We start from the raw sequence: 16,033 nt of genomic DNA, 5'->3' as shown, positions 1-16,033 counted from the left end.
TCCCAGGTTCGATTCCAGTCAAGGGCATATGCCCGGGTTGTGGACTCGATCCTCAGTAAGGGGCGTGCAGGAGGCAGTTGATCAATGATTCTCTCTCATTATTGATGTTTCTTTCTCTCACTCCCTTTCCTCTCTGAAATCAATAAAAATATTTTTAAAAAAGAAACGAGAAGGTTGTTTAAGGCAGTGATTTAGCTTATAGAGAAAAATTATAATTATGACAAAACTGTTTAATGATACCCTTGTTATTTATTTTCAGAGACATTTCAAATCTAAAGGATGTCATCAGTGTCCAGCCGAAAGATACTACCTTTAGCAAAATTTTTTGCAGCCAATCTTGTCTAAGAAAACTATCTGTTAAGCTATATACTGACAGGATTTCAACCAAATGCAGCATGTGTCAGAAGACTACTCTCGTAAGTTGCAATTTTTTCATCTTTAGGGACTCTGATTGATCCGCTTAAATACTAGAATTTTTACTGAATCTTTTTTTTTTTTACCCTAGATTCAGTATGAAGTAGAATATCAGAATATGAAAAATATGCTTTGCAGTAATGCCTGTTTTTCAAAGTTTCACTCTGCTAACAACCTCACCATAAACTGTTGTGAGAACTGTGGAGTTTACTGTTACACTAGTTCTGATCTGTTCCATATACTTCAGGTGGAAGGACAGTCCCATTACTTAAACAGTTCAAAGAATATTACAGCATGCCAGCAGGTATGAATAAAGATGTGTTGCCTAAAGGGAGGACTACTCCATTTGAATTTGACTGCATAGGACTCGATGAAAAATTGAAGATTGAGTCCCTTCTATTAGTTGGCTTGTGAATGGTTTCACTTTAGGAAAATGTGTAATAGATTTTAATACCATTGGGAACAGTTTCAGTTGGTAAAATGATGGAGATGAAATAAAAGGCTTCTGATAATTCCTTCTTGAAAATAATTCATGATAAGTGCTAGGTGGAGATTTTCCTAAAGAACCTCAGGTGATCATCTTACCTTGAGGAAAGGCAAGCAGATGGAAGCTCGTATATAAACTACAAATAAAGCTAACATAAATAACAGTGTACTGGTAAGACTCAGCCACAAAAGTGTTTTTGTTTTTAGTTCCATGTATTTCTTTTTTTCTTTTTTTTAACACATTTTTATTGATTTCAGAGAGGGAAGGAGAGGGAGAGAGAGATAGAAACATCAATGATAAGAGAGAATCACCCCCTACTGAGGATCGAGCCCACAACCTGAGCATGTGTCCTTGACCGGAATCCAACCTAGGACCTTTCAGTCTGCAGGCCAGCACTCTATCCACTGAGCCAAACCGGCTAGGGCCCATGTGTTTCTTTACACCTAAGCAAGGTTAAGGTGAATCAAGAATGTCATGCTTTTTCTGAGTGAATCATAGGAGGAAATAAACCAATGAGAAATACCCCCCTACTGTTGATAGGAGAGTCTTGGGTGGGTGGTCTGAGCAGAGAAGCTTTGGTAGATGCAATGAACACAGTCTGAGCCCCTTTCATGACGTGGGATTATCACATATCTTGTTTATATGATGCTTTGAGACCCAACTCTATCCTTATATAATTCTTTCTTTAAAAAAAGTTATTGGCTGAGTGGATAGAGCGTCGGCCTGCGGACTGAAAGGTCCCAGGTTCGATTCCGGTCAAGGGCATGTACGTGGGTTGCGGGCACATCCCCAGTGGGAGATGTGCAGGAGGCAGCTGATCGATGTTTCTAACTCTCTATCTCTCTCCCTTCCTCTCTGTAAAAACTCAATGGAATGTATTTTAAAAAAAAAAAGTTACTGAAGATGGGAATCTTAACAAACCACAATTCAAATAGGTCATTTGTAAGCCACATCTCTTTTTATATATATATAGATATAGATAGGTATAGATAGATATACATATACATATACATATACATATTTTTTTTGCATTGATTTCAGAGAGGAAGGGAGAGAGAGAGAGAGATAGAAACATCAATGGTGAGAGAGAATCATTGGCTACCTCCTGCACGCCCCACATTGGGAATCGAGGCTGCAACCCCGGCATGTGCCCTTGACAGGAATTGAACCCGGGAGCCTTCAGTCCACAGGCCAACACTCTATCCACTGAGCCAAACCAGCTAGGGCAAGCCACATCTTTTTTTTATGGCAGACTGCCCACACCAGAGAATATAATGTCTTGGGAACAGAAATGGGACAATGGAAGTCAGGGAAATCTTCCAAAGGCAAGAAATGCCATTCCTTATTTTCCTTCTTTATCCCTCACACTTAATAGGCCTTGTCCTGGTTTTAAGAACCTATATTGAGTACTTACTTATCCAACCTATGTGATGGGGTAGGGCTGATGTGGGTAAAGGAGTTTAAAAGCACCACCTAGCCCGGCCAGTGTTGCTCAGTGGTTTGAGCATCACCTATTCACAAGAGGTCACTGGTTCGATTCCCGGTCAGAGCACATGCCCAGGTTGCAGGCTTGATCCCCAGTAATGGGGCATGCAGGAGGCAGACTATCGTTTCTATATCATTAATGTTTCTCTTTCCCTCTCTCTTCCTCTCTCTCTAAAAAATCAATATAAACAGCCCAGCTGGTGTAGCTCAGCAATTGAGCATCGAGCCAGGAACCAAGAGGCCACTGGTTCGATTCCTCATCAGGGCACATGCCCCGCTTGTGGGCTCGATCCCCTGTGGGGGGTGTGCAGGAGGCAGCCGATTGATGATGTTTCTCATCATTGATGTTTTTCTCTCTCTCCCTCTCCCTTCCTCTCTCTCTCTCTCTAAAAAAAAAAAAATCAATAAAATATATTTTTAAAAAATAAAAAAATCAATAAAAACATATTTGTTTTGTTTTTTAAAGCACCACCTAACACTGTAAAGCATTCAAGATATTATGTGACAGTGTTAATGGAGAAAATCTAAATTATTAGTGAACTATAATCAAGAATTAGAAAGTGTTCATATCTGTCTAAAAATGGAGTGACTTAAAAAGTGGGTTGTTTGGTAGAAATGTAATTATTTTGGCTACATCTCAGTAGAGTATATTATTATAAGTATTATCTTTCTCATATGAATGATTAATAATAAATTATACCACTATTGTTGGTTAATGTTAAATACCAGTGGATTTTTAGGAGTTTCTGAAAATATAATCATACTAATAAAGGATAAAAATACTAATTTTCAAAATTATACTCTGCTTTTTGTTTCATTGTTTCTTTGCCAATATTCTTTCACAGAAAAAAAATTGTACAAGGTATTTTAATTTGTCTTTGTACTTTGTGCCCACAAAAGCAGTTCTGTTTCATCATTGCCATCAGTATTAACTTCTTAAACTCAAGAATAGATGGTTCCTGTTTCACTAAAAAGAATACTATTAGGTGATGAACCTCACAGTTTCTCTCTTTTTCCTTTGCACACGTACTGCTTATTGAACACACTTTATTCTATACCTCTTACTGCTTCAATGCTTTCTTTGAATATGCTTGCAATTTTTACCATGTAAGTTGGCCTAGAAAAAGTGACTTCCCACAACATCTTGTAAAGTGTGTTAAGACCTTTTCTAGCTCCTCCTTAGCACCAATAGGTTTTCCTGAATTGATGCTCAAACAGGTTTTGAGGAAAAAGCTATAGTTGTAAGACTTTTTTTTTTTTTATTCATAAAATTGGCTTTGATTGCCTGGGATGGTGAACATCTTCTATGATCACTTTTTTCATTGCTTGCACATGTATTATAATTGCTATTAACATATCGGACAAAAAATACAAATAGTTATCTAATAGATTGATCAATTTCCTGCATTTCAATCATTGTAACTTATGATGCCTTTTCTGGTCTTTAATAAGGTGAAAATGTGGGTTCACTGTCATTAATTTGTAGAGCAGTGGTATTGGGTATATTTTTATGATAGTATGTTAAAAATTTGTCATATACCAGGAACATATTATTTTAATCTCTTAACAGAAACCAGCCCGAACACTTATATCTGGTCTTTGCAAATCATTGAAGCCCTCAGATGAAATGATTGAGATTACCAATGACTTGGGGAAGACAGAGCTATTCTGCTCTGTTAATTGTTTTTCTGCTTACAGTAAAGCTAAGATGGAATCTTCTACAGGTAATATTTGCTTAGTAATCAGAGGTTTAGTGATTACTGAAGAATATTACTGCTTCATTTAATTTATAACCTTGATTCATTTCCAAATTAGATTTAAAAGTCAGAACCATTCAAAACTTGTTGCAAAGAAATGGTTTCCAGTATTTTTGTATAAAAGGAAGACTACCACCAGATTTAATATTTGTAAAGATTGTTGTGTTAGAATAGAATCCTGTACTTAGCCCTGCTTTGTAAAAACAAGGCTATTAGAATTTTCACATGAAAGTGGAGCCAATTGGAACTACTTTGAACTTCACTAAGAGAAAAGCACAGATAATCCAGGGCCAACTATGTAATACCATCAGAGAGCCACATATAGCACCAGTGGTGCTATTTACATAGTCAGTGGCGTGAATGATGCTCGTGGGGCTTGTACATCTTGCAAAATGGCTTATTATTGAAATATCTACAATACTAGCTTAGCCCTAGCCAGTTTTGCTCAGTGGATAGAAGGTCGGCCTGCAGACCATAGGGCCCCGGGTTTGATTCTGATCAAGGGCATGTACCTCGGTTGCAGGCACCTCCCCAGCCCATGCCCTGATCAGGGTGCATGCAGGAGGCAACCAATCAATGTGTTTCTCTCACATCGGATGTTTCTGTCTTTCCCTATCCTATTCTCCCTAAAAATCAATGGAAAAATTTCTTTGGATGAGGATTTAAAAAAAAGTGAGAATTAAAAAATACTAGCTTGGATAGCAATCCAGCTCCATTCGTATTGAGGTTTGTGAATCCTAGAGTCTCTTTTCTGTTCTTTTTTTTTCTTCCTTTTTTTTAAAAAAAAAAAATTTTTTTTATTGATTTCAGATAGGAAGGGAGAGGGAGAGAGAGATACAAACATGAATGAAGAGAGAGAATCATTGACCGGCTGCCTCCTGCATGGTCCTGGGGATCTAGCCCACAACCTGGGCATGTGCCCTTGACCAGAATCGAACCTGGGATCCTTCAGTCCATAGGCCAATGCTCTAGCCACTGAGCCAGACTGGTTAGGTCATTTTTTTTTTTTTAATCCTCACCCAAGTATATTTTTCCATTGATTTTTAGAGAGAGTAGAAGGGAGGAAGTGACAGAAGAGAGACACATCGATTGGTTGCCTCCTGCACGAACCTGACCAGGGATGGAGCCTGCAATCAAGGTTACATGCCCTTTGGCCAGAATTGAACCCAGCACCTCCAGTTCATGGGCCGACACTCTATCCATGGAGCCAAACTTACTAGGGCTCTTTCCTGTTCTTCATGTGTAATTTCACAGAAAAGGTTGCTTTGAAATTTCAAACAAATAGCAGAAAGACTGAGGAATTGTTTGCAAAGGTAAAAGATATAAAATGATAGGAAATGTAAATTATTGTATTAATGTTGTTATTGATATTATCCTAAAGAACCTGGCTATCCCTAAGCCCTACTAAAAATTACCCCAATACATAGCAATACCTAAAGCTATTAGATATTTGCATTGTTCTTTGAAACACTTGTTATTAAACAATGCTAATTGATTCTGCCTGGTTTATAAGAAATCTCTTTATTTTTATCAGTAAATGTTTCCATGGTGCACAATACTTCAACAGAGCTCCTTTCTCCAGAGAAGCACCTTTCTCCAAAGAGAGATACAACTCCAGTTATAAGCAATATAATGTCATTGGCAGATACTCATGCTGCCCTGCCCATCATGAACTCTGATATCTTACAAGGTAAAAATTGATGTGCTATTTGACATAATATAGTTTTGCCCTGCTTGATGATTTTTCTATAGTCTAAGTTTTCTGTATGTTGCCTGATATAAAAGAAGCAATTATTGTTTATGATGCTGTTTTATAGATTATGGTATAAGATCTTGAATTTATGCTTTAACAGGTACAGTTTCTTCAGTAAGAGGAAATGTCCTATTGGATGTAAGTTGGGGTTTGTTGTTTTTTTTTGGCTACTGTCTTTTCTTAAGCTTTTTAAATCCGTGTGTGTGTGTGTGTGTGTGTGTGTGTGTGTGTGTATCTATCTGAGCATTTAATTCCTATTTTGATGCTAGAGCTCAAAAAAGTAGAGCAATAAACACCTTTTGGAATTTATATTCAGTTTCCCAATTCTCAAATTTGAATTTAAATTATTAATAAGAATATTTAAAGAGAAGTATTCTCAGCATAGTGGCTAAGGGTGGAGGCTCTAGCCCCAGAATAAAGAGAAGTATTCTTTTTTTCTTTTTAAATATATTTATTGATTTCAGACAGAGGAAGGGAGAGGGAGAGAAAAACATCCATGATGAGAGAGAATCATGGATTGGCTGCCTCCTACACGCCCCTCGCTGAGGATCAAGCCCGCAACCTGGGCATGTGCCCTTGACTGGAATCGAACCCGGGACATTTCAGTCCACAGGCCGACGCTCTATCCACTGAGCCAAGCCGGCTGGGGCAAAGAGAAGTATTCTTAGTCATGGTTTTTCCTTTAGGTTCTTTATTAATTTTCTTAATATTTATTAAGTAATTCTACTCACCTAAGCAATAAAAATTTTTATTACATACCAAAGTCCTTTGAACAAATGATATTGATTCTAGATTGCAAATGGATGTTATAAATAATTACTGTTTTCCCCTAGTGGAGTTCATACTGTAACTTATAACTTATTCATTCACTTATTGTGTTATTAGCATAGATGTTTTTGATATTTTCATTATTTGTAAACAGTTAAAACAAATGTTATCATTTTCCTCCTAAAGGTTTCTAAGAGTTCACCCAGTGAGTCAAGCAGTGGTATCACTAATAGTAGTATGGAACAACAGCTAAGCCTTTTGCCATCTTCATCAGTACTCAGTCAGCATTCATCCCATATAGAAGTACAAAAGGATCAAGTCTCCAACCAAGATGCTACACTCAGTAAGAAATCTATGAAAATAAGTAATAGACTATGTTACCCAAAGTTTACATCTAAAGTACAAAAAGTTAAAAGTAAATCCCAAAGTATTAAAAAATCTTGGTGTTCAAATTTTCAGAAGTTAGGAACCACTATTAAAAAGGATTTAACATTCTGTTATTCATGCCAGTTGTTCTGCCAGAAAAAATATAGCTTTGGAGGAGAGTCATTAGCAACCCAAGGAATTTCTAATTGGAAAAAAACTCTGAAAAATTTCACAAAGCATGAAAAAAGTATAATGCATTTGAAGTCATTGCAGTTTTGGAGGGAATACCAGTTTTGTGATGAAGCTGTCAGTGACAATTTATCTATTCATTCAAAACAGATGGAAGGAAATAAAAAGTACCTAAAGCTTATCATCGAAAATATTTTATTTCTTGGAAAGCAGTGTTTACCCTTAAGAGGAAAGGACCAGTCTATTTCATCTGTGAATAAAGGCCATTTTTTAGAATTGTTAGAAATCAGAGCAAAAGATAAAGGAGAAGAAATATTTAGACTTATGAATTCACAAGTTGATTTCTATAATAGCACACAAATTCAAAATGATATTATTGATATAATAAAGACTGAAATGTTACAAGATATTGTGAATGAGATCAACGTCTCCTCAGCTTTTTCAATAATATGCGATGAGGTAACTGATAGTGCCACTAAAGAACAGCTTTCAATTTGTGTAAGATACCCAGAAAAAACATCAAAGGCTATCATAATTAAAGAAAGATTCTTGGGTTTCATAGATGTTGAAGAGATGACTGGAACCAGTTTACACAGGACTATCACAACTTACCTGCAGCAAATCGGAGTTGATATAAATAAAATAAGAGGCCAGGCCTATGATAGTACTACTAATTTGAGGGAAAAATTCAATAAAAGTGCAGCACAATTCAAGAAGGAAGAGCCAAGAGCTTTATACGTACATTGTTATGCCCATTTTTTGGATTTAGCAGTAATTAGGTTTTGTAAAGAAGTAAAAGAACTCCGAAGAGCTCTAAATACGCTGAGTTCTTTGTTCAACATTATTCCTATGTCTAGGGAAATGTCTGCAAATTTTCAAAAGATACGAAAGCTAAGTCAAAACAAAACATGCAAGAAACATATATCACAATCATGTTGGACACTCCATGATCATACATTACTATCTGTGATTGAGGGCCTTCCAGACATTATTGAAACATTGGAAGTTGTATCAAGCCATTCTAACACAAGTATGGCTGATGAATTGAGTGATTTGTTGACAATGGTTTCCAAATTTGAATTTATCTTTTGTTTAAAGTTTCTTTATCGAGTATTAAGTGTTATAGGAATTCTTTCCAAAGAGCTTCGAAGTGAAACCATAGACATTTTTTCTTTGTCTTCAAAAATAGAAGCAATTTTGGAATGTTTATCATCTGAAAGAAATGATGTCTGTTTCAAAATTTTCTGGGAGGAAGCAGAAGAAATATGTCAAAAAATAACCTGTAAAGGTTTTGAAGTTGAAAGACCTTCTTTTCATAAAAGAAGAAAAATTCAGGAAACAAGAGCTCTTAATAATTCAGACAATATGTTTTTTCCTACCTCCACAGAAGAACAATATAAAATTGGCATTTATTACCAAGGATTAGATACTATATTACAGAATTTAAAAATATATTTTTCAGAATTTGATTATTGCAAAGTGAAGCAAATTTCAGAACTGTTATTAAAATGGAATGAACCATTAAGTGAAGCAACAGCCAAACATGTCCAAGAATTTTATAAACTTGATGGAGACATCATCCCAGAACTTCGATTTTATCGGCAATATGCAAAGCTCAACTTTGTCATAGATAATGATCATATCAATTTCAGCAACCTTGGCTACTTATTTATTCAGCATGGTCTTCATAACAATATTCCTTGCTTATCAAAGCTATTATATATTGCTCTGTCTTGGCCAGTCACTTCAGCAAGTGTTGAAAACTCATTTTCTATACTGCCTCGTCTTAAAACATATTTATGTAATTCCATGGGACAAGAGAAGCTTAGTGGCTTGGCCCTAATGGCTGTTGAACAGGAATTAGTAAATAAACTGCTGGAGCCTGAAAGACTCAATGGAATTGTGGAAAAGTTTATACATCAGATGAATAAAATATAGTATTTGCTCACTGAATTTACCTGAGTTTCATATTTCTATTGGAATATAAGTTTTTATTTCAAATGTTTGTCTAAGAAAAATCTATTTTCAACTTGCCTTTTTCACTTTACATGGTATTTTTGAGATTGTTCCATGTCAACACATAAAGAATTTCCTGATTCTTTTTGTACAGCTGCACAGAATTATATGAATGTACCATGATATATTGGGAACAGACATTTTAATTGTTTTCTTAGTATAAATAACTCTTCATTTAATAACTGCACATAAGTCATTGCATATTAGTAAGTTACTGTAAGATAAAATTTTAAGTTAGAATTACTAGGTCAAAAGATTTGTGCATTCTTTATTTTTGATTGGCACATTGCTTTCTGTAAGGATTATGCCAGTTTACAGACCTGCCAACAATATGTGAGTCAAATATTTTATTTTTGCCAATCCATTAGTTGAATAAAGGTATATTAATCTCTGGAGATTTAATGAGTGGAATTTTGTACTGTCACTTAAGAATAAGGTTGGGTATGTGCTTGAGCCATTTGTATATCCTTTTCTGTGAACTGTTAACATTTAAATATTAAAACAACATTTAAATATTAATATTTAAATATTAAGTTTAATATTTAAATATTAAAATGTTGCTGTGTTTTTGCATGAAACCCTGACAAAGTAGTCTGCACAGTCCCAAAATAAGACTAGGTAGTGAAAAAACTCAAAAGCAGGTATAAGACCTGAATGGTATTGGCTGTCTGTATTGGTCATGGAGGAAAAGCAGTGGGATGTCTGATGGCCTTGAGAATAGATCCCCCCAATCAGCTTTCCATTGGAAAGCATGCAGGCCAATTTGAAAACAGCCAAAACAGGAAAGGATCCTGAAGATGCCCATTTGCAGGTGAATTTAAGGGGACTGAAGATGTTGAAATAGGCTAGGTCCTTATGAACTCTTGAAACTAATAAACCTAAGCTTCATTCCAAAACAAAATCCATTTAAGGAGAAACTACTGGCTGTAATACCAAGTTGAGCAGGACAGGCAGACAATAGGGGCAGAGGAAAGACAAGGTACATATTAAGTGAGGGAGAGAAGACAAGGAAGCAGATCTCAGTAAAAATACTAGTAATAGGCCCTACTGGTTTGGCTCAGGTAGAGCATCGGCCTGTGGACTGAAGGGTCCCAGGTTCCATTCTGGCCAAGGGCACATGCCTGGGTTTCAGGCTTGACCCCCAGTAGGGGGCAGGCAGGAGGCAACCAATCAATGATCTTCTCTCATCAATGATGTTTCTATCTCCCTTCCTCTCTGAAATCAATAAAAATAAATTTTTTTAAATACTAGTAATAGGATTTCATGAACCTTGAAGCTAGAAAAGTTATTCTGTCCCTTTCCCTCTCTTCTAAAAGGAAAATGGATTTCACATAAAAGTGAACAACAGAAAAGAATTGTGGCCCAGGCGGGGTAAGAGATCAACCGAAGGACTTGTATGCATGCATATAAGCATAACCAATGGACACAAGACACTGGGGAGGCAGGGGAAGGTCGAGGGGAGGAAAAAAAAAAGGAGACATATGTAATACTCTTTGTAATACTTTAAGTAATAAAACAAAATTTTTTTAAAAAAAGAATTGTGGCCCAGCCGGTATGGTTCAGTGGTTAAACATCGACCTATGAACCAGAAGGTCATGGTTCGATTTCTGGTCGGGGCACATGCCTGGGTTGGCTTGCAGGAGGCAGCCAATCAATATTTCTGCCTCTCTATCCCTCTCCCTTCCTCTCTAAAACATCAACTAAAACATTAAAAAAAAAACAAAAAAAGCCCCAACCAGTTTGTCTCTGGATAGAGCATCTGCCTGTGGACTGAAAGGTCCCAGTTCAATTCCTGTCAAGGGCACATGCCTGGTTACGGCTCAATCCCCAGTAGGGGGCAGGCAGGAGGCAGCCAGTCAATGATTCTCATTAATGTTTCTATCCCTTTCTGAAATAAAAATATATTTTTAAAATAATAAAGTTTAAAAAAAAAAAAGACTGCCCAACTGGTGTGGCTCAGTGGTTGAGCATTGACCTATGAACCCAGATCTGGGTCATGGTTCAATTCCCAATCAGGGCCCATGCCCGAGTTGCAGGCTCAAATCCCCACTGTAGGTGTGTAGGAGGCAGCCAAAAAATGATTCTCATTATTGATGTCTCTATCTCCCCCTGTGAAATCAATAAAGGTATATTCTTTAAAAAATTAATGATAAAAATTATAAAATGGCCCTGGCCAGTGTGGCTCAGTTGATTGAGCATCCTCCTTTATTTCCATTTGGGGCACATGCCCGAGTTGCAGGTTCAGTCCCCAGTTGGGGTTCGTGTGGAGACAACCAATTGATGTTCCTTCTCTCTAAAAAAGCTATAAAACAGCCCTAGCTGGTTTGGCTCAGTGGATAGAGCATCGGCCTGTGGACTGAAAGGTCCCAGGTTCGATTCTGGCCAAGGGCATATGCCTGGCTTGTGAGCTCAACCCCCAGTAGGGGGCGTGCGGGAGGCAGCCAATCAATGGTTCTTTCTTATCATTGATGTTTCTATCTTTCCCTCTCCCTTCCTCTCTGAAATCAATAAAGTATATATATTTTTAAAAAGCTATAAAACAATGTAAATCAGACTCAGATGAATAGATAAAAGATTTGAGAAGATAAATGACAATTCAGGAAGCATTAGGAATGAAAAGTAATTGAAAACTAGAAGGAACTGAAAAGTGAATAAACAATTGATAATTCCTAGAAAAATAGAGATGGAAGGGATGAAAATGTTTTAAATCAGATTTGTATAGAATATTCCTTGGCTGTAAAAAATAAGGAAATCTTATCTTTTGAGATAGCATGGATGGACCTGGAGAGCATTATGCTAAGTGAAATAAGCCAATCAGAGAAAGGCAAGTAGCATATGATTTCAGTCGTGGAATCTAATGAACAAAATAAACTCAAAGACATGGTATGGTGATTACTAGAGGGAAAGGGGGTGAGAGAAGGTAGACGAGGGTATGGGGGAAATAGTGATGGAAGAAGAGACTTGGGGTGGTGAACACAAAATACAATATACAGATTATGTATTCTAGAACTGTACACCTGAAATATATACACAAAAATACAGCCAAAAAAAAAAAATTCAATACAAAGCTATTCTGAGTATAGAACACCTGGATATCTAATAAACTACAAACATGCAAATTGACCATACCTTCGCTACACCTTAAGCCACGCCCATCAGCCAATCAGAGCAACTATATGCAAATTAACCCAACCAAGATGGTGGCCGGTGGCCACAGAGCTGGAGTGAGCAGGAGGCTTGGTTGCTCCAGTGATGGAGGAAGCCAAGTTTCCCGGCTGGCTCTGAGCTCCACTGAAGGCAACAAAGTTTCTATTATAGAAGGTAAATAAATCCCAGAATAAAAAGAAAAAAAAAAAGAAAAAAAGGAGAGGCTGGGAGCTTCCGTCGCCGGGGGGCTTGGCCAGCCTGAAAACATCCCTCAGCCCCTCACCCAGCCTGGCCAGGCACCCCAGTGGGGACCCCCCACCCTAAAGGGGGTGTGGCAAGCCTGCAAGCAGCTATCAGCCCCACACCCAGGCTGGCCAAACCTCCATGGGGTGAGGGTTCCCACTGGGGAGGGCTTGACCAGCCTGCAAACAGCCATCAGCCCCTCACCCAGGCTGGCCAAACCTCCATGGGGTGAGGGTCCCCACTGGGGGGGGCTTGACCAGCCTGCAAACAGCCATCAGCCCCTCACCCAGGCTGGCCAGGCACACCAGTGGGGACCCCCACCCTGAAGGGGGTGCGGGAAGCCTGAAAACAGCCATCAGCCCCTCACCCAGGCTGCCCAGGCACCCCAGCGGGACCCCCACCCTGATCCAGGACACCCTTCAGGGCAAACCAGCCGGCCCCCACCCATGCACCAGGCCTCTATCCTATATAATAAAAGGGTAAGATGCAAATTGACCCTAACAGCAGAACGACTGGAAATGACTGGTCACTATGACACACACTGACCACTAGGGGGTAGACGCTCAGTGCAGGAGCTGCCCCCTGGTGGTCAGTGCGCTCCCACAGGGGGAGCTCTGCTCAGCCACAAGCCAGTACAGGCTAATGGCTGCCAGTACAGCGGTGGTGGTGGTGGGAGCCTCTCCCGCCTCCTCAGCAGCACTAAGGATGTCAGACTGCAGCTTAGGCTTGCTCCCTGCTGGCAAGTGGACATCCCCCAAGGGCTCCCGGGCTGCCAGATGGATGTCTGATTGCCAGCTTAGGCCCAATCCCCCGGGAAGCGGGCCTTAGCCAGCAGGTAGTCATCCCTTGAGGGGTCCCAGACTGCAAGAGGGCACAGGCCGGGCTGAGGCCCCCCACCCCCAAGTGCACAAATTTTTGTGCACCGGGCCTCTAGTCTGTATATAAAATGACTCCTCAAGTCCAAAGCAATGGAAAATACTGAACACTACATAGCAGTCCTTGTGTTACCAGCACTGCTCTGTTAAGTTCATGCACATATTTTTTTCTTTTTATCTTAATATTTGATTAAAAGAAATCCCTGGTTCCAAGCTAATAGGTAAATTGAGAGCCAGTCTCCCTAAGGCACAAAATAAAATATCAATAAATTACTAAATACAAAAATTATTCCTCCTTAGGTCTTTTATTGCCAAGGGCAAAGTTTTTTCTACTGCTCAGTCCAAAACCCTTTTCTTAGACACACACTGGCTTCCCCTGTTCTTTTTTCAAGGCAAGGCTGCTTTCCAATCTGTTGAGATTACTACTCCAGCATTTGTCATTTAGGTGTCTTCTCCCTCTCCTTACCACAGGCTAAGTCATTCTCCAAAGTCCCTCTTTGTCACTGGTCTCAAAGAGTCACTGTTCCCTTTTCCTTTTAGGAAATGAGACATATCTAATCATTTTATGGAAACAATACAGATGTTCGAACCATCTCAGTTGAGGCATCAGATATATGAGCAAAGCAGCCATATTAGACAATAGCCATCCACCTCAACAGTCTTCAGAAAGTCTCTAGCTCCAGCCTCCATGTGACTGGCTGAGCCCTGTCAACACCCTTAGTTGTCCTGAGCCAGCAAGCATTAGATAACTGGCTGTGCTGAAAATAGATCACAGTGAGCAAGGAATAAGACAAATTAGGAGGCAATTTTCATCTAATTGATTTCAATACATCTTGTTCAAGCGGTTAATGAGAACAATGAAGAGCTCTTCGGATAAAAATCAGAATCCTAACGCGGCCTAGAAGGGTTTCCATGATCTGACTTCTGTTCTGGCCTCGTAATTATACAACTCCCAAGATCTTTTTTAAAAAAAATGAAATTCACATAACATACAATTCATCCAAAATATACAATGTTTTTAGTATATTCAGATATGTATATGTCACCACTAATTTTATTTTCATTACCTCAGAAAGAACCTGTATCCTTCAGCAATCACACCCCTATTCTCCATTACACTCCCCTTCTTCAACTCCGATCCCGTCATAAACAACCATTAATCTACTATGTAGATTTTCCCGTTTTGACCATTTTATAAGTAGAGTCATCTATGTGATCTTTTGTGACTGGATTCATCTATGTTGTAGCATATATCACCATTTCATCCCTTTTTATGGCTAATATTCCATTGTTTGGATATGTACCGGTAATTTGCTTACCCATTTATCAGTTCATGGACATTTGAGTTGTTCCCATCTTTTCACTATTATGCTAAACATTCACATATTTTTGTGTGAGCATGTTTTTGTTTCAGGTGTTAGAATTGCTGAGTCATACATAGGGTATAGGGTAATGGTTTGAGCAACTACCAGACTGTTTTTCAAGCTTGCTGACACCATTTTAAATTGCCATCAGTAGTGTGAGGATTCGTTTCTCCACACCCTTCCCACCACTTGACTTTATTCTAGACATGATAGTGGGTGTTGAAGGGATATCTTCTCCCCCTACCCAGATTTACTTAAGTTTAATTGACAAAACTGTTAAGATATTTAAAGTGTACATTGTGATTTGATTGCCATGTGCTGTTTAATGACAGGGACACATTCTTAGAAATGTGTCATTAGGTGATTCCATGGTTGTGCAAACATCAGTGTACTATAAGCTTACATAGCATATAACTACAAAATGAGATTAAACCAAGCACAAGAAAAAAAGGATGCATTTAAGATGCAGTAAACACAAGATGAGGTTGCTCCTGGTATAACATCGCATGTTTGACAGCAAGCTTGCTTTTTTTTTTTTTTAGAAAGAGTACACTCTAACAAAAGTAAATACTTTTACCAAGTATTATGTAATGTACCTAATTGTATGTGCTATACTATTACACAAATTGCAGCACAGGTTTGCTTATAGCACCATCACCAGAGGTAATATGTGGCACACCTTTGTCACTAAATAAGGAATTTTTCAGGTCCATTAATCTTTTTTATTAAATATATTTTATTGATTTTTTACAGAGAGGAAGGGAGAGGGATAGAAAGTTAGAAACATCGATCAGTTGCCTCCTGCACCCCCACCACTGGGAATGTGCCCACAACCAAGGTACATGCCCTTGACTGGAGTCAAACCCAGGACCCCTCAGTCCGCAGGCCCACACTCTATCCATTGAGCCAAACCAGTCAGGGCCAGCTCCATTAATCTTGAGACCATTGTGTATGCAACCTATTGGCTGAAACCAAATCACGACTGTACAGTGGGGCCTTGACTTACGCTCCTGACGGATACTCATATGTCAAATCTTAAAGTGAACGAGTGAGACACATGATGCTGGGCTGATGTTGTGGCGTTCACTGTGACATTCGCTGCGCCAACTAGCAGTGGGGTATCTGAAGCTGGCTTGTAACCCGAATTTTAGCTTGCAACTCAAAGCAAA

General features: G+C 38.6%; 1 protein-coding gene across 6 annotated transcripts; it reads left to right on the top strand.

Annotated features, from left to right (window-relative positions):
- Positions 1–263: 263 nt before the first annotated feature.
- ZMYM1 (zinc finger MYM-type containing 1) lies at positions 264–10,707 on the top strand. 6 transcript variants are annotated; one of them, XM_023758534.1, is made up of 7 exons: positions 264–416; positions 506–718; positions 3,957–4,110; positions 5,678–5,833; positions 5,997–6,034; positions 6,851–7,007; positions 10,552–10,707. In XM_023758534.1, the coding sequence occupies exons 1-7, from the start codon at positions 396–398 to the stop codon at positions 10,608–10,610; spliced, it is 798 nt and encodes a 265-aa protein (XP_023614302.1). In that variant the 5' UTR covers positions 264–395; the 3' UTR covers positions 10,611–10,707. The 6 variants fall into 6 exon arrangements, with proteins under 6 accessions (XP_023614302.1, XP_023614299.1, XP_014315935.2 ...); XM_023758531.1 differs by lacking the exon at positions 10,552–10,707 and having other exon boundaries at positions 662–718; positions 6,851–9,637; XM_014460449.2 differs by lacking the exon at positions 10,552–10,707 and having other exon boundaries at positions 6,851–9,637.
- Positions 10,708–16,033: the final 5,326 nt, after the last annotated feature.

This window comes from Myotis lucifugus, unplaced genomic scaffold (assembly GCF_000147115.1).
Source record: "Myotis lucifugus unplaced genomic scaffold, Myoluc2.0 scaffold_131, whole genome shotgun sequence".
NCBI lineage: Eukaryota > Metazoa > Chordata > Mammalia > Chiroptera > Vespertilionidae > Myotis > Myotis lucifugus.
Note: the sequence above shows the minus strand (reverse complement) of the source record. Positions and strands in the feature narration are given on the sequence as shown.

What these genes read in the sequence shown, in the direction of transcription:
- ZMYM1 (XM_014460449.2), top strand. Translation starts at nt 396, where the DNA reads ATGTGTCAGAAGACTACTCTC. An exon ending in TGTGTCAGAAGACTACTCTC is followed by an intron (nt 417 to 505) that starts GTAAGTTGCAAT and finishes TTTTTACCCTAG; the next exon opens with ATTCAGTATGAAGTAGAATA. An exon ending in GAACTCTGATATCTTACAAG is followed by an intron (nt 5,834 to 5,996) that starts GTAAAAATTGAT and finishes ATGCTTTAACAG; the next exon opens with GTACAGTTTCTTCAGTAAGA.